At 35.2% G+C, this 23566-nt stretch overlaps 1 protein-coding gene across 3 annotated transcripts in view; it reads right to left on the reverse strand.

The window, feature by feature from the left end:
• The window catches only part of LOC136265123 (probable phospholipid-transporting ATPase IIA), a 25184-nt gene continuing 1618 nt past the window's right edge, over positions 1-23566 (reverse strand). For all 3 annotated transcript variants that reach the window (XM_066059917.1, XM_066059918.1, XM_066059919.1), the window contains exons 2-32: positions 21773-22015; positions 21575-21650; positions 21440-21511; positions 19956-20069; positions 19432-19540; positions 16567-16625; positions 15733-15784; positions 15301-15395; positions 9286-9366; positions 9147-9225; positions 8827-8903; positions 8678-8776; positions 8563-8633; positions 8216-8507; positions 7737-7928; positions 3574-3735; positions 3400-3492; positions 2947-3030; positions 2767-2889; positions 2664-2711; positions 2495-2593; positions 2342-2431; positions 2146-2290; positions 2032-2096; positions 1355-1443; positions 1238-1304; positions 1119-1183; positions 956-1064; positions 852-909; positions 333-533; positions 1-281 (exon numbers count right to left, since the gene is read on the reverse strand). In XM_066059917.1, the coding sequence (XP_065915989.1) occupies positions 82-281; positions 333-533; positions 852-909; positions 956-1064; positions 1119-1183; positions 1238-1304; positions 1355-1443; positions 2032-2096; positions 2146-2290; positions 2342-2431; positions 2495-2593; positions 2664-2711; positions 2767-2889; positions 2947-3030; positions 3400-3492; positions 3574-3735; positions 7737-7928; positions 8216-8507; positions 8563-8633; positions 8678-8776; positions 8827-8903; positions 9147-9225; positions 9286-9366; positions 15301-15395; positions 15733-15784; positions 16567-16625; positions 19432-19540; positions 19956-20069; positions 21440-21511; positions 21575-21650; positions 21773-21999 (3393 nt within the window). In that variant the 5' untranslated portion in view covers positions 22000-22015 and the 3' untranslated portion in view covers positions 1-81. The remainder of the gene's footprint in view (positions 282-332; positions 534-851; positions 910-955; positions 1065-1118; positions 1184-1237; positions 1305-1354; positions 1444-2031; positions 2097-2145; positions 2291-2341; positions 2432-2494; positions 2594-2663; positions 2712-2766; positions 2890-2946; positions 3031-3399; positions 3493-3573; positions 3736-7736; positions 7929-8215; positions 8508-8562; positions 8634-8677; positions 8777-8826; positions 8904-9146; positions 9226-9285; positions 9367-15300; positions 15396-15732; positions 15785-16566; positions 16626-19431; positions 19541-19955; positions 20070-21439; positions 21512-21574; positions 21651-21772; positions 22016-23566) is intronic.

A 23566-nucleotide genomic window follows, 5' to 3' on the forward strand; every position in this document is an offset into this window, starting at 1 on the left:
TCTGGATTAAAAACTACATGATTTTAAGTGAATAACACTTGGCATTACATATATACAATCAATATATAGTATAATTGTCTGCTAGTGATCCTCAATACAACATGTACATAGACAATTTCTAAGCATTGAGTTCCTTGGCATCAATTTGGTATACGCAGGAGGAGCATAACATCTTCTGTATACAGCCATGATCACTAAAGGCACACAACTACATGACGTGAGAAGGAGTGTTTTCCAAACAAAGTTGAAAGAAAACAAGAACTGTACATCAATGTCAACATCTGTACGAAAGAGAATGTTTAGTTTTAAGACACAAGCACCTTTATACTTACCGAAGAAGTTGTCAAGAAGAAATAAAGATCCAAAATAAACAATAACACTAAACAATTCTGCTAGAAGCATAATCCAATGCCAAGTGTGGATTGTGAGTGCCACCATCACAAATTCAGTTAAGAGCAGGGCAGTGAATGTTGAGACAATGTGTTCATCATGAGATTTAAACAACAAATAGGATCCACCCATGATGGCTGCACCTAAAAATACCCAGTCAAAAGCAATTACATGCAGGTCAACTTCCAATCGGTTGACCTAATTCCTTCATTCAATGTCGCCACATGAAACACAAGGGTGGTTAGTCACAACACAAATAGGTAAGCCATAGCAGACATATTACACTATATTGACAAGAGCATCTTCAACAAAACATAATGTCATGAGACTTGTGTCTCATGTAGTCAATAGGCACTGCAGTGCAAACTAAATTGTGGTAGGTAAAAAAGTTTGAGTAACATCAAACAATGGTTGACCAGCAATGCAAACACATGTATGTTGTTGTGTGTTATTCCCCATACCTTGGTATACACTGATCATGACCCACAACAAGAAGCTTTTGAAAGACAGTGACTTCCCCTGTGGCGAGATCATAATAACGGGATACAAGAGGACGCTTATGTACTTTCATAAGATCTTTATACAGTTCTGGAAAAGTTAGTGCTGTCTTTACTGAAACATCTTCATCCCAAACAAGTGAAAACACAGGAGCCATTGTGTACAGTGTGGTATAACTACACACATACACAATAACATACAGAATACACTAGTACCACACTTGTTCTTACCCAATCATAAGAATTCCTTGGTATAGAGAATCAGCAGCTATCTTATTGAAAATAGAGAAAATGGCCTTAAAATAAATTAATTTAAAGTGCTCATACGTATAAAATATATTGGTACGCACCTGCATTGTAGAAATTATTAAACCTCTGTGCATGACAAATTGACTAAGGGAAGCTGACCTCTTGTAACTATAGTAAGCTATGTCAATACAGTATAAGCGTTGAGAAAATTATCAGACCTGTTTCTTCCATGCCACATTAGTAGACGTCCTAGATGACTAAACTGAGTAATAGAAAAGTCTGCAGCCAAAGACGCTTGATTGCCCTCCTGAATGGAATACAAACCATACAAGTACACTACACTCTTAAGTCAAAGAAGAAAGATTTATGATTTTAGCATACTGTTTTTAATTCAGGACATTTATTCAAAGCTACCTAAATGCAAGAATAGATTTCCAATGAAATAATGCATTGCACAACCAACTACAAGCTAAAACAGAAAATTCATGGTCCAGTAAACTTCCACTAAAATGTCATGACTATAGAATTTAAATTCAATTTAGTATTCTTAGAATATGGCTAATGGTGCTTAAAATGACTAAATTCTAAACTTGACAGTATAAACAATGTAAGGAAAGGCATAAACCTGGCTCTGGCTCCATATGCTCAATACCACTAACATCTACCAACAATATAGAATTTTGTTGACAGCAAATATAAAATAAATGACACATTAAATGAAGGATAAAGAATAAAGATTCCTATAAAAAGACAAATTTGAAGCTACCAAGTGTATAATTCAATTCAACATCACCTCTAAAACATGGACAACTATAAAAACTATAAAAAGAACCAAATTTTGTCTGGTCACAATGAGTTTGTTATATTGTTATCCAGCCTACACACAATTTCATACCTTTCCAACTATTCCTATGCCAACATCTGCAGCTTGTATCATGCTAACATCATTACCTCCATCACCTTGGTAACCAACATGTCATACATCTTCTATTGATACAAACCACCATACCTACTGCACATGTAGGCTTCTTGGTATATGTCTTCATCAACTGTACAACTTTCTCTTTGTGTGTTGGAGTACATCTACAACATACTACTACTGGACACTTACAGGCCAGTTCTATCAATTCAGTTTCGGCATAGGTGAGGGAAACCTGTGGCTCATATAATGCATATATATATAACAAAATCAGGGTGGGGTTTACTTCTAAATCCTTGCCAGAAATTATCAAAGCACAGTTAGATTTCTTTCTTAAATTATGTAGTTCACTTTGGACTTCTCTGCGATTAGAAACCTGAAGAGGTTACATGTGCATGTACATAATGGAATCAGATCTACAAGGAAACCCACACACAACCTGTTTGAAAGTGTAGATAGTTTGAGCTCGTGACACCAGTCTAGAACTGATGGCAATGCTGGTAGCTGTTTCTAATTTGTCCCCAGTTAACATCCAAATCTAACAATAAAAATTAACAGAATTGTTAGTATACTGACATAGATGTGCTCTGAACATTAACTGTGTGTACTTTTATTCCAGCATTTCTAAGTAGTTCCAAAGTTGGTCTTACATCCACCTATGCAGATAATATATTCATATGTCTAGAAATCGGCATTTTATAAAGTCCTCACTTGTAACTGATCTTCAACACCTGTTATACATAACAACTCTAAGTCTCTTTCTAGTGACTGGACAATCATATCTACTTTAGCTTGTCTGTCAGTCATGCTAAGCTTTGCTTGTTGGTACCTCTTCTATACAAAAAAAAGAGACGTCATTTTTCACAAAACCTTGGATAGAAGTACACACACCTCAAATTCTTCATATTCTTCTAAGGTAAGAGTTTTAGCTCCAGTTACTAGGGTGCGTAGCCCTTCCCTAGCCATCGTGTCACACTATATATGTGGTGACCAAAGCAACAAGAACTCTGATACCTGCTATTCCACTAACATACACAACAAACTTATTAGATAACATAATCCAATTGCTTAAGGGTTTCTACAAGGAAGTGTGAGGTCAGTATAACACAGAATTAACACCCTTGTACCATAACACATTTAACTGTGGCATATACATAAATTTAGCTGGAAAAATATTAAAGAAATATTTTTGGCGTATGAAATTTCAACCACATTGACAACATTGTCATACCATAATGTAATAAAATAAACCTCAGAACATTTCTAGACTAAAACAGTACAGGTGGTGTGTAAACACAGGAGTATAGTCTGAGGTGCGGAATGTGCTGTAACATGTTATCTTACTTCTTCTTCCAACCATTCATTATGACGAACAATCTCGCTCATAACTGTGTCTGCTCCTTTCATAAAGAACACTATTTCCTTGGAAACATTATCCTAAAATGGGTAGGTAATCACGAACTCAGTGAGGTGTTATTAAAAGCAGTAGTGAAACCATAATAAAACACACACACATACTTGAAGAATGATTCCCATCCTTTTTGTTTCAGACTTGAACGGAAAAATTTGTAGTATGGAGTATGAGAGAATATGCCCATTTTGAATCTTGATCTGCATACTGTTGAGTTCTCGGTGAACCAGTGCCATCCCAACACTTTCGGTCCATTTCACCAACGCAACCTCAATTAATGAGACAAGAAGACCCACTAAAATTTCAGTGTACAAAATGCCATGTATAGTCACATGCAAGCATTGCCATGGTAGCACACCAATAATGCCATTCAAGGCAGGACAGCCTGGCTCCATTATGTTAAACTCTAGTAGACAAACTGTCACCAGTGGGGATGTATCTTAAGTACTAAATATGTATAATAAGTTTAACTTAATAAACTCTAGGATTGTTGGCAAACATAGTGCCTATTATCATATATACAGCATCATGTCATGTACATGCAAAATATCCAAAATATATAAAAGCATTTTTTACTCCAGAAAACTATATAGAGCATTAGCTACCATTTTATGCCTGTATGAAGTTGGTTTTTATCACTAAATATTGTACACACTGTTTATACCACATTTATAGCTATGTTACTTGGCTCCTACTATATATGGTAAGCTTCAATTTGCTTAGGTTTTACAAATATATACAACGTATTACCTTTTAAGTACTTGCACATGGTTTTTGTTCAAGCAATTACAAAGTTTAGACTTGTGAGCTATGAATTTACTTGGAAAATTAAAAATCCAACCACCTCGTATCATTTATTTGCTAACCTTGATGGATTGGATTATTTGCAAGCTAGCTATATATGGGTAGATAGACCTTGTAATCATCACTACAGTGACACAAGGAGACAATAAAGGGACTGGGGAAATCACATAAAATCCAGGAATGAGTTACTGGACTGCTTCTGGAACCTTTTGTTAGCTACAAACTGATCTGTTGCATAATTTTTTTATTATTTTTACATTGACAATTGCTTGGATAAAGTGAATACCTTATAGCAAGCACTTGTATGTATTTCAACATAATAAAACTCTTCACATCAGCGTTGTAAGTGGGCCGGGTCATCCGGATTATCCGGGTCATTTGGGTCACATTTTGTCCAGGTCAAGTGGGTCTTATCCACTTCACTGAATATCTGGCCCCCAGATGAGATCACATGTGACTATAAGTTAACAATCTTGATTGTATTGGTGGAAATGCAGTTGTAAACACTCAAGAAACTTACGTGGAGCCACACCCACCATTCAGGAAGTCTGTGCAGGGTATATAGAGCCACGCCTACTTATCGGAATTGTATCACTTGTGCTCTGTGGGCATGTATGGCATCACCAGATCCGTGTTGCTACTTGAAATGTAGGTAACCAACTTCTGGAAATTCTGTAGCTGCATGTAAACTTACGTGGAGCCACACGCACTTGATAATACGTACGTGGAACCACACCCATTTGATGATATGTACGTGGAGCCACACCCATTTGATAATACATAGCTACTCACTTTTTGTAGACAATCTTTTCTATAGTGTAAAAAAATGTAAAGCTAACTAGTGGAACTTGTGGACTTTTAATCTAGCTCTTGGGGCACACCTCTATTTTAATTAAACCGGGTCACATGTGGGTCAGATCCGGGTCCCATCTGGATTACTATTTGGTTCAGTGGGTCAAATGGGTCAACAGTACTGACTCAATGCTCCACATACAAACTTACAGGGGGTGTAATGGGTATATGTATACAATATAAATATATGTATCAATTCTTTACAGTATGCATGGTAGTTCACCACTGCTAGTATGATTTAAGTATCAGTGTTATAGCTATAGTACGTACTTCAAACATTTCATGAAGAAATTTAATATTGTGTTATTTGGTAGCTGTGTATCTGAAAAAATTAAAATCTCTATTTTATATAGTTAAATCAATAACTGCTGCTTCGTTCCACAAAAGTTTATAATTTTTAGAAAAATTGAGACATGACACAGTAGTATAGTCTCCTTGTGTCCTAATGTGATAAGTATTAATGCTATGATACCAGGTGATATTGTGGAGGGAGCTTTATTATAATGTCAATCGAAGAATCCTTTCATTGGCTATAAGCCATAAAGATGAAAGGAGACAAAGAGTAAACAATACGTTTTAAGTCAATAAATTACTTGCTACTTCTACACATGAATAAACGAAATAAAACACAATTATGTCTAGTCATTTAGGGTCCTGATTGAGTTTCACTCTTGCCTTGAGCAATAACACCACTGAATATCATTGTACGTGTAGCGGTCTATATATATACTGCTTTCAGAAGCATATAAATTTAATGGATTTCAAGGTACAGTAACTATGGAGTCAATCATATAGGTCCAGGTTTATAAATTGATTGGAGAGATAAAATGATTGAGTAAAGTCTTTGCTACATAACTGTGTATTTAGCATACGGAAACGGTCCCGCCTGTCCCAGCTATCAAATATCATCTGAAAAGTGGAGTACACATTACGCTTCATTGTCAGCTATGTTCAACCTGTTACACTGCATTATGAATCAAGAACGGTTCGAAAAGCACCTCTGCAATCAAAGTAGCCACTATGAAAAATACGGACAATTTCTGTTATGAAGGGAAACCATCACACGCCAAATCAACACTTTTCGCTGTTAGTGAAGATGAATGGGACAAAAAGGAGGACACTGGTAAGACCATGAAGAATGCATTGTACGTACTGCGGTATGCCAAAAGGCACCTCTCGGGCTGAAGCAACATCAGACAGTGAAAAAATCAAACCTGTAGTTTTCGCTGTTATCAAGTTACGCTTGTCTGAAGGCATCAGTCAGTCAGTCAGTCAGTCAGTAGAAAATTCTGTTTAAATTTCAAAATAACTTGTTGAAAGCGTTTCGGGTTGATCTGAAGGCTTGTTTAGGCCTAACCAATACTGCCTCATCGTTGTCAGAGGCCGGTTTTTGTGTGATGTTGTTTTCATGTGCCATACCCAAACCTTTGTGGTCCCTACCATACAGTATGATAATTTACAGGCTGGAGTTAATTACTGTTCTGTACAAATTAGAGGTTTACAAACATTTACAATGAGATAATTTCCTGCCAGCTGAGTTTATACATTAATTTCCCTGATATAGAGGATGCTGGAGTTAACTACCAGTCTGTACACCATGACGTCTATGTATAATATAATGTCTTTCTTACGTGTCAGTAAATTGAGGACACTCGAGTTACATGTAACTACCACTTTTGTATATGTGATGTTTACCAACATAACAATACACTGTACTAGCTATTCATTAGTAGTCAAGCAGTAAGAGCATTCATTGATGGTATTACATTTTTCTGAGTTCTAAATGTCACCATTAAAGCATTCCTAAATGTAAATATACCTACCACATACCCATGACCATTACTCTAGTGGTCAAAATATAGTAACTCAAACCAGCCCAGAGTGGTTATAACCACAGTAAGGCTTTATTAACCCATGGAGCGTTGAGGGTTACGGAAGTTGTCTTGTGCGGATTTGTGCAAATTTGTCTGCTACCACTTTAACTGCTGCATACCTCGTTTATAGGTGTAAAAAGCAAGGTGCCACTAGGCTTTCCCGGGTGAGAAATGTGTGAATTGTTCCACAAATGCTTTATTCAAAAGTTATGACGATATTTGTTGGTCTTTTTGATGAACTCTCACTGCACAAAAATGATAGCAATAAATTCTTTTCAACCATAGATCTAGCAATACTCCACTGATTCAGATGAGGGATTGACAAACTTGACAAAACTAGACATGAGATTTTCAAAATGTTGAAGATTTCAAGTGAAGATTTTCAATTAGATCTTAGTTATTTGTTTTACTAGCAATCAGCAGGTCCCTCAGATTTAGACTAGAAGCTTCTTGCTTTAAATTAACGAGCCTTCACAGATCACGTCATCGGTGAACTATACATGCATGCATAATTCTGTATGATACTCACCTGCCATGAATCAAGTTCCTAATAATAGTATGCCCACAACAGTGTACACATATAATGGTTATGCAATTGCTTCAGGGGTTTTGCACAATAGTGCGTCATGCATTATAGCAGCTGTATAAGTACCTATCTTGACTGTATATATGAGCATGCATAATAGCCCATTTATGATATTATCATTGTTAAAAATAGCTCACTATAATCCTATACTTACTTCATCAGGACTGGAGGCTTGGTATCTGATGGGTTTAGGTGACTGAGCTGTAGTATTATCATACAGTACTATTTCCTCATCATCTTCACACTTTAAAGATGACTGCTCCTCTTCCATCACTGGTGTAACATTATGACATACAGCCAGGGCTAGAACTGAACCATGTATCTTCTCTTGTAAATTTTGCTTCATCTACGTAAAACATCACACAGCTTAGCGTTATATGGGGAAGGATACATATTTTACTTGGCACAGCCTCTCTGTAACTTTTGAACAGCTAAATTAAAAGCAATAGCTATTCTGTGTTAACACTACTCCTTCATTTATTAAACCTAATCAGTAATTTTATATTTCAGCAGTACATAGTAAACATCCTTGTTGTCATTCCATAACATTGCTAAAATGGTTCAACAGGACTTTCTAAAGCCATAAAAGTATTAGATACTCACAAAAATACAGTTCTATACAACATAACTTACTTGGCTTTCTTTACTATACTGTGGAGTAGTAGCACTAGGTGGATAGATCTGAGACAAGAAGCTACGAAGTTCATCCATATTATCATCAGTATATGTTTGTTGGCCTAAACATAGCTTTTTGAACACCATTTCATTTTGTGTAAGTGTTCCAGTTTTATCCGTCATCAGGTATTCGACACGTCCAAGTTCTTCAGGTATTGTGCTGTTTCGAACAACTGTGTCTGGTATGCCTTTGTCCCGCATTATCACCCATGTGTAAACCAGCTTTCCCATATCAAGATTCACCCGCAAACTAAACAAACAACATTATTTTAGTTCTTAGAACCGACTAAACAGTAATTGTATACCTTATTGGAATGATGTAGGAGAACAGCAGTATAAATCTTATTAGAGTAACCTGCCATTCTTCAGAAAATCCCTAGTTAAGAATTTAAGGGCATGTTTAAACCTGTGGTCACTTACCTTGCGAATGTTAATAAAAGTTAGGATAGCACTCAGCACTAATGTACCAACGAACAAGAGTTTAGTAAGATTGTTAATCTCCTGATCAACCAAACCAATCTGTGAATTTATTATGTACAAAACAGAAAGCAATTTATAGCTGTATTTACTTTAGACTTTGGTGAGGAAGTGTTCATGACACTACGAGTCTCATTACCAGTATAGATGACCATTCCAACTGCAGTACCTGTGTGCCCACATGGAGACGTAATCACATGTGCATAGTAACTTGACACCATTAAAAATCTCCACGTTGGTATTTAACAGATCACCATCCACTTAGAACACTGAAGACCCACACATGCAACCTCAACAATGCATAAAACCATTATAAAGATATTCACACAAACAATATCCTGTCATCAAGCACCTTTGTGGTAGGTATCTCTAAGAATAATATACTGCCTTATTAGGATTACATGCTGTGTACCTGATGCAACTATGGTGTTAGCCCATAATGTGTTCTCTACACCGAGGGGTTCTTCCTTCTGTTCACCGCCAGGTAATGTCTAAATAATGGATATAAATCCTGTCAAGTACCAGTAATTGATTTGTGTTAAAACACTTACACATGAAAATTTCCCAGTGAAACTGTAAATGTCTTTGTGTGGTTTCTCTGCCCATATTGTTGAAGAAGTTTTGAGCAGGTCCTGAGAAATAAGATTCTTGTTTTATACACATTAAATCACTTATAAAAAATTACATGTGTGTATTGTACATACATATACGTACAGTGACATCACCATTGAAGTCATTCTAAAATAATAAAAATAATTACATCACAACCATGTAATGTTCATTGTTATTATTGTATTTCCTTCTGAATTTCCATTAGTAACTCAGTTACAACAAAGAAGCCAACACTGACATGTCTCGACAATACTGAAGAATGTGTTTATGGAGTAATGCATGATGTTACTAATCCATAGCTATGCACATATGCATATTAAATGATTATCATATTGCCTCAAGCTGGTTTTGAATACACGCTGAGTTTCAAATGAATGCCTAGTGCACTTTAATTTTGTGCTATGCAAACAATGGGACGAAAGATAAAGCAAAAAGCAAATCATGGCCATACTTTTAACCAGAATTTGAGCAAAACATAAAGGAGAGTACAACATTGAGATCAGAAGTTGATCCTGCAATACGTCTAGTATGTACCAGCTTTGTACACTATATAGTATAGTTTAATAGCTAGGGTGAAATGTTACTTGAACACCAGGCAAAATGGTAAAAATTCACAAGAGTAGTTATACTATGAAATACTTGGGCAGAATATTTTTGATGTGATACAAATGTTCATAGAAGAAGAAATTTAACTTTAAGTACTGTGCTAGTAACAGTTGAGAAGAATGATCAAAAAAAGTTACTGTCTCTTCTGGTACACAGTTCCTGTATTTTGTAACAGAGGTAATGATACGAGATGGAACCAACATTGTGGAGGTTTTTTCAAATTGATTCAGACCTATAAGAGTTTTCATTGTAATGATTTAAGTTTAGCAAGGATCTAAGCTTCGTACAAATTTTCAAAGGATGTAATTTTTGTAGATCGATAAATTTCAAGATTTTTGTGGTTTTATTTTAAGGATACTAGTTTTTCACTAAAGTTATCTATTATATATAGTATGTATGCGTTGAGCTGAATCCTCAAAAACATTTAATAACTCATGGATGCAATTACACACGATCTTGAAATTTGGCTCATTTGTAGTACTGCTTGACCTGCTAAAAATATTTCAATATCTTTTTATTCAAATGTCTGACATAATATTTACGGCCAATCAAAATTGTCACAATACATTTCCTATGGGGAAGCCATATAAGTACAGTGTTCAATACAGCCCTTTCCTGAACTCAGTTGTAATGGAGCCAAACCGTACATGTTTGTTGTTGACACCTTTGCTGTTACCACTGATCATCTGGTAGGCTGAAATGTTAACTCTGTTGAGAAAAAATCCACTTTTAATTTTTAGCTGTTTTTCAGGATTCAGCTCAACTTGTACATATTATAGAAAACATAGAACTAACCCTGATAATCGTTAATTTTCGAGGAAGAAAATTTTGTGGACAGCCAAGCAACCATGAAATCCACGAAAATCACATTTTTTCGAGGGGAAAATTTTTTGTGGATGCCATTTTTGCAGATTTTGAAGGGGGAAATTTTCGTGGATAGCTGCCAATCCGCAAACATCTCAAAAAAATCCTGCTACATGGTATTACAGTACACAAGCTGTTTGAGATAACGTAATGTATCAAGAATAGAAGACATTCAAATCCTCACTGTCCCATGCAATCAGTTCTGTGTGCCATCATGTCAATTCAGAGTTATGGGTTCTACAGTTGCATGCATTCAATTCAAGCCTGCCACATTATGCACATTACACATGGAGAAATAATACTATCACATGCATCTACCACTCGTGTGGCTTGTGTTGACTAGTGCTTAATAATTGATATTCAAAGAAACAATTTACCTTAAATTGCATTAGCTCATTAGAGATCAAAGTGAAGCACAAATATACGTACATGATTACTTTAAAGATACAAAATTAAAATATGAACTAAATAATAATACCAGGAGCTGCATCATGTTCAAATATTATAGTATAACACTAACAAGTTAACAACCATTGATTGTGGGGTACACAAAACATCACAAGCTCATTTTGCAAAAATGAGAAATTTGGTCAAGTATTAAATTTCCCAAAACATATTTTTGACAAAGCGATTCAGCACCTTGCCTACTATAGCCATCTGCTTTTCACACACAAACAACCTTAGGCATTTGCTGTCCATCTTGAACAGTTTATTGCAAATTTAATGTCAGTTGCAGAGTGTTAAGAACTCGTTAATCAGTATTAACACAAGGTGACAATTGAGTTACAACAATCTTTGTCCAAACAGCTCAGCATTATAACTATAATTACATATACAATTAGCAACAATGGGATAGCAAGACATGTGCTACAAGATAAAAGATGAATTGATACCTTTTATAGATACCAACTCTGATACATGATAATAAGAAACATTAATAGGATTTAAGTTTCCATTAGTAGGGAACTCCCAGGAACAAAGGGTCTAAATGTTATTATTGGTGTGGTGTTCATCAGAATAAAACATTATTAGCATTAGCTGCCAAGTCTAAACAATGACCTCCCATTACTAATGGATTCTACTGTGTGGGCAAAGTGGAGAAGGTAGACATATGGTATGAGGTAAACTGGATGACATGTGCTTCACATCAAATAGAACACCTAAATGTTGATTCTTTAGGCAATAACAACCAGTATTGAAAATGTAGGTCAAAATACTTGCCCCTATTAGGCAGATGGCTGTAACAGACAAGTGGTAAACAGTTTTAAACATTGATCACAGTTTTGAACTGTTGAATTCATTGAATTGGCTTAACACAAGGAGGTTAATATACGTTATGATAAGCACTACGGCCAACTTTGAATTCCAAAAATGTGGATTGTCAGCTACTAAATATAGGATAAGCAAGTGCAGCAATTAGCATGCCACATTGACTTCTGTTAATGAAGTTCTTAATCACATTCATGACAATGGTATGGACCACAATATTGTTAACATTCTTCAACCTATACTTAGTCTAACAGATCCTCAACTTGATGTAATAATAGACTACAAATTTACAAATGCATTTTATCAAGAGTTAATAATAGTGCTCTTGATTTTATCCTACATAATTTCTAATCACTAGAGGAACTAACTTACTTCATAGCATTTTTACACACAACACAAATACATCAATTTTATCATAAAAATTTCAAACATATGTAAACATCTCTATATAAATATTTGTACACAGAATTAAAAAATATAAATTAGACTGGGTATTAGGTATGCATGGTATTAGTATTAGATCACAACAAATATTGATACCATAAATCATAATTTACTGCTTGTATAAATTTCATGAGGTAGACTGTTTATGTATTTTAGGATAAAACATAATCTGTGTATACAGCTAGTATAGCTGGATATCTTCAAGGGACTAAACTTTCGTGAAATATGATATTCATATTTTTTAATTCATGAAAAAAACTTAAAAAGTGTTTGTGAATATTTTTGTTAATATGTAGCTATACATATTTCTCATGAAGCTATCATGACTTGCAAAATTCGCCAAAGTTTCATCCCTCGGCTATGCAGTATGTAACTATGTTATGTACTGTATGTACCACTGTTGCTATGAATAATGTGAACCCATTTACTGTAGTAGGTACATGTTTCAATATACGTGACAATTTACAATTATTGATAACCAATGGTCTAAATGTTTAGGTGACTTGCATACTATAAGTTATATTTTGGCTGGTTTAAAAAAGTGCATGATTTTCTCTATAGCCAGCTATACGCACACTTAGACCTAGCCATTACAATTACTTCAAAAGGCAACCATATAGTTAATATTGAAAGGAATCCAGTTCTACAATACACTGAATCCCATTGTGGTACAACAACAGCTGGTGGTGCAGTCATGGCACACTACTTAGTTACCATGGACACTGTAATCACTATCTGTCACTATTAGGAATCTCAATGACCTGCATATAGCTATTGTAGGACATCTGTATCTTCTGTCTTTTATACAACCAACACACAAGGTAGTGTCTGCATTAAACTCTTTTGAGGAGATAAGATGATTCTGTCATTGATACGCTAAGTGTCATTGCACTGTAAAAACTTCATTGAGTTTTATAGTTACATTTGACAAGAGTTTTAGCATTTGACACCATAACAAAAACAAAATGTGACCAGATCTGCAAAAATTCGACACAGTAGTGCAGTTTTCTAATTCCTACTTACCATGTGTTTGCTCTGGCAAAGTTTCATCCTCATACGTCAATAAACTTTGGGAGTTACAGTACAAAGTAGCAACAACAGAAAGATAAATTTGTACAACAAGTATAGGGAAAAAATACCGGCACTTACTAAACAGTTGTAACTTATAATGACATGAAGTCACCATTGTGTTCACCATGAATAGGGGAATTGACTACTGGGTAAGTTTTTCCTTGTATCATTTTCTTTACTACATACAAAGCCAAAATTAGTAAAGAAAGATTGATCACGTTAGACCCTTTTTTCTACTAAGAACAAAGCATGGATTATGGATTTTTAAAAATAATACGCAAGTATTTCACCTATTCACTATAGATTTAGGCTTACGTGATTGTTGGAATATTTCAGATCTGGTCAAGTGCACCTATATACAAATTTTTACATACATACCCAAACAGTGTTGGGCGTAACGTACTTTTGTAACGCGTTATGTAATACTATTACTTAATGCAGTAACGAAGTAATATAACACGTTACATTTCCAAAGCTAGTAATACCTGATGGATAGTTACTTCACATAAGTAGTGCGTTACTAAAGTAGTGCATTACTACTTGTTACTGTAATATTATTACCTAACAAAGTATCTTTATACATTGTGTAATATTAGTTACTTTTAAACTGAAGTAATATATAACTGTAATGCACTTCATCACAGTGGCAGTAACGAGTAATAAGTAATATATTACTTTTTAAAAGTAGTGGCCCAACACTGTACCCAAAGGTGGTATATACCATTACTTTTAGGGCTAAAAAACTTAGTTATCAATCAGTAACATACCTCACATCAAGAACTACACACTTGCCAGGATCAGTATATATATAGACAACAACAGAAGAAAGGTCTGAAACTTTGACAGAAAATGGCAGAGTCATACAATAGGCTTCATAAATATAGTGAAGAATTGGGCTGGCCATTATTATAAAGTGGCACAAGACAATTGACACCATCACAAATTCCAGTGAAGTGAAGAGAACACTGGATTACATCAATTGACATAGTGCTACATACACACCCAGGATAATGATAGGGATAAGTAGTTCATATTAGTTGCTCATGGCAACCAGACAAGTGGCACTACAAATGTTTGCATTCTCCTGGAGCCACTAAGTCGACTAAGTATTACACACTGCATACCTCAATGATTATTATGAGATGTTATCATCTCTTGATTGTATACTAGATCAAATAATACTATTGCTTATGGTAAAACATGGATTTGGTAATTTTCAAGTAGCCATCAGATAAACAGCCCATATATGGCAGGTAACCAGTGGACATCCCAACAACTTTAAGTACATAAACAGTTTAAGTGGACTGTCTGCATGGGTTGATCTGGTGATTGGCTTGTGGTGCTTAACTTCCCCTATGAATAAACAATGTTAAAAGTGCGCATGTGGGTATGCACGTATGAATATAGCATATGCTGTGTGCATGAGCATTATACAAAGGTTATAAACAAGTGCCACTCATGTTAGGGGTCATGTGCATATTTACCACAGTGTGCTTAAATCAGTTATGTATTAACTTTTATGGTTGTCGTAAAGTAGCGATTTCCTAGAAAATTCTTTTTCTTAAGATCACACTACACAGCAAGAGATGTTGACAACCATCATGTACATATGTACGATGTATGTAAGTACACTGGTCAACTATTTCTTATAAATTAAAATTAATTTTACCTCCATGTAATACAGTGTCCCTTACACTGACCTGGTCTGATTGTAGCTGTTGACATGATGGTACAGCCATTCTTAGTTTCCAGTCTGTCTCTCCATCCAGCTGATCAGTACGTACAAAACAAGACCCTACAACATATAATAGATTATATGATAATCTTCAGTGGTATAGAAGAATTGTCGTATGTACTACTACTACTAGAATGGAAACCTTATGACTGATCATACGGATTAATTACAGTATGAATACCCATTAAATAATGTTATTATATTATTTGTAATGTCAATCGCTACCACTTAATAAGTTTGTAATAATATATAAACAATCAAACTACTTTTGAATTGATCTCTTTAATAGTTTATACTCAATGAATAACAAATACACAGCTCATGGCCATTACATGGTACTGACAGATGATAGCAGGTTTTATAATGTTGTGTGAATATAGTTTAGAAACATAATTACCATTTTTCTCAGTGGTTCTTAGCAGTATCATATCTGCAGGTACTTTCTGGTCCTATGGATGTGGAGACATCTCATGACATACGTATACTGCATACATGTTCATGTACTTAATGGCTACACAACAAGTACACATGTGTGTAGTACAAATCAGTGGCTACAAACCACACGCTTATACGTAAACGTATGTATACAAGATACAAGATATCAAGATTCACTGTTTGTAGTGAAGTCAAGGAGAACCAGATGGCTAATGTATTCCATTAAATTTGGTCACTTCAAAGCCGTGAGTATGATTTTAGAAGACCACCATATGATTTTAGAAATTTACTTGTTATTTCATGGAATATGTACCGATCACACAGTGGCAGTGGTCATACAATCTTGTCTTTGTGTTTCATTCTCAACATGTTTACATACATTGTATTACGTGATGTCACAAATGAGGGGCATGTGGTGATGGCTATTATTGCTTATTATATTTATGCTAATTAAGTTAGGGGGTAAACTGTGTGCATAATAAACTACAAAATCTCCATGCTGTGTTGATGCATACGTAGTTTTCAAGGATTTGTAATTACACACCTGGTATAACATGCTCAATAAACACTTGGGTAGACATACACGAGGGTTTGTTGGCTTTTAATATTTATATTCATACATGCATAAGTACATGTTGTATACACGCATACGCATTTGTGGTACACATCATACTATAAATAGTAAGGCATTTAACAAAATAGATATATATCTACATACACAGTACACCACATGTATTACAAGTCCATTGGTAGCTACTCTAGTGTTAAACTGGATTACAACATGTTCACTTCATACCTTCATCACAGTGATGACATCAGACACCTTAATATCAGAACTAGCAATGACCACTGTACCTAATACAACATGATACACATTAGTAGTAACTAAGAGAAGGAATTCTCACACATGGTATGCAGGTACTGTACATGGGTTTACTTAACCTTTTCTTCCTACACCAAGGATACCAAAGTGTACAAATTGGATCACCTATTATTATCTCATAGGTACATGAAAGCTGAAGAAGTGGTAAAAAACTATGTAGTGATGAAGTGTAAATCTAAACAGGTAACACTACAGAGTTGCCTTTTAAAATAAAACAACCTTTAACCATTTAACCCCAAACGCCACTATAATGGCTTTGTGGTATGGACACGAACAAATCTCTGTAACTTCCGCAAACTACAATGTACAGAGATGTTAACAGAATCCTTGATGAATAGGTTTTTGAATGATTTAACGCTGGGGTGAAGGGATAGCGGTAAAGACAAAAAGGCGTAATTCTATTTCAAAACATAAACAGCCATAAGTTCCACATACTTTAGTGCACGGACTTGAAACAAAGTTTAACGGATTTGCCACACCATGTACAGTAATAGGGATGGGCAATTATACAATTATCGTGATAATCGTGATTATTTTGTTGGCAATAATTGACATCGTACAATTTTTGCTAATTAGTGATAACCGAAATCAGCAATTATCGTGTAATAATCACGATAATCAAGACCATTCATCTTAAATATTTTGTCATTTAGTTGAATATTTTAGTGTTTTTGTTACAGTGGTTAAGTGGACAATAATCGTGATAATCGTGACACATGTATTATTGGCTCATGATAATAACCGTATGGCAGAAAAGTCAATACCGTCCATCCCTATCCAGTAAAACAGTGGTTGGTGAAGTTATGAATGCTAAAACAAGTCATCAAAATCGCGAAGAAGAAAAAGATGCTTCTATAATGGGTTAAGACAATACAGTACTGAAACTAAAAGTGCATCAACATGCATGTTTTGTGAATATATTTCTGGGGCCAAAGGTTTTTAATGCTATAATTACCAAAAGTTCGTCATGGGATTGTTTCACAAACATGTGGCATCTACAACTGTAACTAATCCACAATGACGTAAACAGATTCCCACAATACAGTAAAACGTGTGTGGGTGAGGCAGTAACTATATATTCCCAGGGCCATCTGGGCTGTTTCTAAGTGACAAAGTGACAAGGTTGAAATACAATTAATGTGGAATACGATTATCTGATTAACATTTCAACAGACCCCTGTAGCATTATTACATACAGAAATTATCACAAATAGTATTAACCAAACATGTGTGACATTAAGAAGGAATGTACACTAAGCCTACCACCCACATACACATGTACACTGGGGAACCAGCTGTATGAATTGATCCCTTTAATGAACCCATTATAACCACTGTAGCTGCATGGTGCTATAAATCACGTAGGAAATAAAATCTACTGTAGCTTCGCCACAAAATGTTTAGTGTGTTTAATAGTGAGATGCGCTAGTGCTACAACAGATGGTCCTGTTTCTAGGATAACTGGATCTTTCCTGGACTAGTGCGTGAATGTTATGTAATAGTGAGTAACTGAAATAGACGAGTTAAACCATTCTTTGAGTTGAAATCTATTGTACTACCAAGAAGACATTACTATACATCGATGGGAGATGGGGGAGATGACCCTTGAGTGTTTTTTCCCAGATGTGACACAAGTAGATACGTATAGGCATGTGCAACGCCAGAAATGGAATAGATCACAAAGAAACCAGCTGTGAAATAGATCACACTGTAAGTTAACTAAATAGAATACTTCTATGGAGTGTAAGGCTCCTTTGTAGACAGTTAGTTGGGATTCCGTTGTTTGTTTGGGCTGAGCAATAACTTCATTGCGGTTAGTATTGTGTAAACAACAACACAGTCGAGCTCCTTATTTCATAGCAAGTATAGATGTATTGTCACCAAGTAGTTCTGAGGGTAACATGATGCAATTTGGTGATTTGGCCTGTAGTCGCCAGGAATACTGCTGGCAATGGGTTAAGGAATGATTCTTTACTATCTGGTACAATGGATTGAATGGGTGAAGATACTTGTTTACTTCTCAACATAATACAAGATCGGCAAGAAACATTTAAAACATTGCACTCTAGCTCAACATACTTCCAGAATTCTTTAGGTAATTTGTTTTTCCTTACACATTAAAGATACTGTAACTTCTATTCAGAAAAAATTTTCAAATACAGTGGAACCTCAATCCCCTGGGGACTACCAATGACTGAAAAGTTTACAACTCTTAAGTACCATGTCATGTATTGAAATTGCTTGTAAAACAATAAAAGTTTATGAATTTTCAACTACTCTAATAGAACACATATAGGTTCCACTGTAATATCACACACAGATCCCTACTATATTTACATGTGCTACAAAGAAGACATTCTACAACAAAAATTATCTTTGGATTGGGCAGTTTGTTCAGTGTGATGTTGCCATCAAGTCAGTATTTTCATTGTCCCCCAAATCAACATTTTTCATATAATACTGCCAGAAAACAAAACACAAAGACAGACACTACAAGTTTTGTTGCACAGGAGTGGTAAAATACTGGAGTTGATGGCAATATTGCACCTAGTTGAAATATGATACACATACAATATCGTGATTGATAAATAAATACAGCCAATTATTCTACTACTGAGAAATACTCTAATTGAACAATCAAAATTTAACAAATCAACACCAGCAGACTTTTTTTCTTGTCAACTATTTCATTGTTGGGTACCATTTACTACAAAACTAGCATAATACACACACTCATACATAGTTATTTTATTTAATGTCACTATATAGTAGCCTTACCATTAGCTGTCAATTTGGTATACTTTTGACTGTTAGCATCACGATCACGGAAATATCGTTTCATATCATCATAAGCTTCTCTTGACATAGTCACTAGCAGAACAAACCCCTGAAATAACATATTACGTGCGTTCACTACGTACAATATTGTACCTTACACAACAATTTCATAATATGAATAGTGCAAAATGACCAGAGTGGGAATGGCATCATGCAAGTTAACATATGGTATGCTTGTTTGTGCTATGAAGTGAACTAAAGTTGTTTTGTGTTAGTGTCGACTACCGAGCACTGGAACTCTGATTACTGACTATTCAACAATCATGAGCAAACTCATTAAGAAAAAATGATTACATATAGAACTTCAAATTCTTAAATATTAACTATAATATACATCTAGTATTGACACATTGTGACCCATGAAAAGAATTTCAGCAAATTTTTGCTTATAACTAACATTCTACACTACATAGCAATACATCACATATACAATACACCAGCATTATATAGTACACCATACTGACCAGTGGGGCCCAGTAGGTGTAGAGTGCTCCAATCCTGAGGGATGGGATGAACTGTGTTATGGCTATCATCAGGAAATAAAAGTTGAGGAAGAACTTGAACTGCTCAAACAAAACCTTTAAAAGAGTGCAGTGTGTAACTCACATACAACACACAATCATAAAACTGCAGTTTTAGTACCAAGTAGAGATGGGCGGTATTGCATTTTTGAAGAACGGTACGGTATTAGGGAAAATACCTCGGTATCACTAAATACCTTTTAAACATGGATTTGCACTTATATTCACATTGTTTTAAAAGAAACAAATGAAACAACAATAATATTGTACTACAAAGTAAGTTTTGAAGTATCCCAAAAAGTAAAAACCATTGTGAATACTTCAACATGACTCATGTAGCTCCGTGCTTGTCCACAGCGTAAACATGGTTGTATGGGGCTTGACTTCATGTACGTATGGTCACCACTAAACCACCAAAAAATAATTACTACATCAAATTCGGTATTCGGTATTTTTAGAAAACCACTTCGGTATCTGAAAAATACCTTCATTAACTACTAATACCTAAATACCTCCCAACCCTAGTACCAAGTACAAACACAAATATTAATGCATAGTGCTGAAATACTCTAATAGAACACACAGCAAAATACTCTAATAGAACAATCAACTCATAATCCTATACACATACATAATATGATCGATAACATTTACAAACTTTATACATACAGTACATATGTGACCGGATCTGTGAAAATCTGACACAATTGCCCAAGCCTAAATTTGCAGTATAAAGCATTGAATACAATGGGTGAAATATTTTGCATATTATTTAAAAATCCATAAATTCTTTGAACGCCTTGTTCTTTGTGACTAACAATAAAAACCTGGATATCATCTTATTCGCCTACTCAAGAGGAGTTAGAAATCTTTGTTTCGTTGTAGTAGACCCAAGGACACGCAAGTTATGGGCATTTGTTTAAGCCACGTCAAAGCGATTGTACACAATCGATCTTTCTTCATTATTTTTGCCTTTGTAAACAGTGAAGAAAGGTGATAAAAGAACAAACTTACCCAGTAATCGATTCCCTTATTCATGGTGAACATGATGGCGCAAATTTCAGCTCTGTACACTATTTCCTTTGTAAGTTATAACTGTTTTAGTAAGCACCTGTAATTTATTTCCCTGGACCCTTTTCTGCAGTTTAGTTTTAAATACCTCAAAGCCAGCCATAAACTGAGATACTTTCAGTCTTCTTATCCACTGGCACAATGATGATTCTATACTTTCTGTACAAATTCATCTTTCTGTTGGTGCTACTTTGTAGGGCTGTAACTCTGAAAGTTATTGGTATAATGAGGCCGAAACTTTGTCAGAGGGTACACTTGGCTAAGTAGATTATAAATATTTGATAAACTGAAATTCGAAAAATGTGCAATTGTGTCAGGTTTTCACAGATCTGGTCACATATAACTTGTTCCCTTACCAATGGTAAAAATGACAGTAAAGAATATTTCTGATTTCTTGTAACATTTGGTGGATATTTTTTCTTACCATCCTGTTAAGTGACACACAAACAAATTATTACTTACATAGAGATATCTATTCCATCCACACTTACTGGTTGTCCAATTTTGACAGTACGACTTTCTGGTTCTTGCTGTTTTCTGACTAGATGCCATATTGCAGTTAATACACTACAACATTAAAACAAACTTGTCAAATACACTACTGCAGTGTACTGCTGTACATAAGATGTGGGAATTATATATGCTTGCAACACTTGACAGTTACACCGTACAGTAACCACATTGCTTACTTTGCTGCTGTAATTTTCCAGCCACCATTAAATGTCCATTCAAATATTCGTTTAGGACAACTCTGATATCTCCATCTTCTCTGGTAGGCACTTTTACTGTTAACTTGATCATCGTCTTCATCACTGATCAATGTTTGTACTTCATCCCAGTCATCATCGATCAACATGCTAAGCTGTTTCTTGTTCCGGTGCCTCTTCAATGGTTTAAGAGCTAACTCTTCCATCATCACCTTACTTAACTAACTGTAGGGGAAACAAATACTGTATATTACATAACATAAGGGTCATTCCGTGTCAAATCAACAAGGAATTTAGGGTCACCTCTTGGATTTTGACGAAACTTGGTGTGTTTATAGTACCTATGGTGCTTATCACTCACGCAAATTTTTAGCTCCATATATTCCATAGTTTCTGATTTATGACCACAAATATTTTGAATATTTCATGAAAATTTGGTCCATCTCTTGTTACAAAATCAATTGCAACCTTGCACTGTGTAAATATTTGTAAACACAATTTTCAGTGATGGAAGACTGTTGATTGACCTTTCCAGTGATCCCCAAATTATGGGATATCTACTTAATTATGGTTCAAAAGTACTTCATTGAAAACTTTAATCCCTTATATTTTGAAAAATGCTGCTTGAAATTTTTTGAATTCTTTTGTGAATAATGATTGGATAATAGTCTATGTTTGATAAAATTTTTGTGGTGGGACCACAATGGGCTCAAGAGATATAATGAATTATGTTGTGGTATGCGGTGGAATTTCTAGTCTATTATTGCTGTATTGGAGTGTACACCTCCAATAACCACTCGCAACAAGGCCATGCCAAGTTTGTCTTACAGAGTGAAGGTGTCTAGGTGCATTGCAACCTGTATTAATGACCACCTGTAATGAAAGGCCATCTATGTGCTGCAGTTAAGTTATACTTCTTTAATGTATAGCACCAAAGCATCAACCCTTTCTAGCAAATCCAAAAATGGTCCTTATTAGACAGGTTGACTATAAATTACAGATCTGACCACCATGTGTCCATGAACATCATGTAAATGTACCATCTCTTCACAAATACCTTCTTTATTAAGTTGAATACCAATATAGTGGACTTAGCCATATTTAAGTTGCATATGTGGCTACATAGATACATACAACAGAACTCCTCAGAAGGGATACCTGGATACCTTGATAACCATTGACACCTGTTTATACACTGTACTCCCACTCTAGTGGTGCACATACATTTATACCAAGATACTTGTGTGGCTTCTGTAATATGAGCACTTTATTATGTTCCTAGCAATGGAGGGTTTTTACCATCATGCGTTAATTGTACCTCAATATCTGAAATTAATTACTACATTACTTCACATTCATGACCACTTTGAAGATCAAGTCATAAACTCATGCACATACTCACATAGGACGTGCTGACCACATACTTAACATTTGCCTGTACTGATCTTCAAAGCGTCAACCCAAAATACTTTTTAGTAATTACAGTACTATAAATCACACATTGAGGTGCAAGCAAGTGTTAATAATATAAAAACTCTTGGTACAAGCAATGCATCTACTATATATAGTGTAACTATTCTATTCCCTGGACCATTGATGAAGTGTTCATTTTTGAGAAACCACAGACTTGTCTTGGGTCCAAAATGTATGTACAATTATAAAGTAAGATCATGAGGCTATTAAGGTGCCCAGATATCCTTTTTGAGGAGGTCTGTTGTACCTATGCAGCCATGTACGTAACTTGAATAGTGTAGAGTGGGGATATGTATGTGAGTG

The sequence above is a fragment of the Dysidea avara genome, chromosome 8, assembly GCF_963678975.1.
Source record: "Dysidea avara chromosome 8, odDysAvar1.4, whole genome shotgun sequence".
NCBI classification, from domain to species: Eukaryota; Metazoa; Porifera; class Demospongiae; order Dictyoceratida; family Dysideidae; genus Dysidea; species Dysidea avara.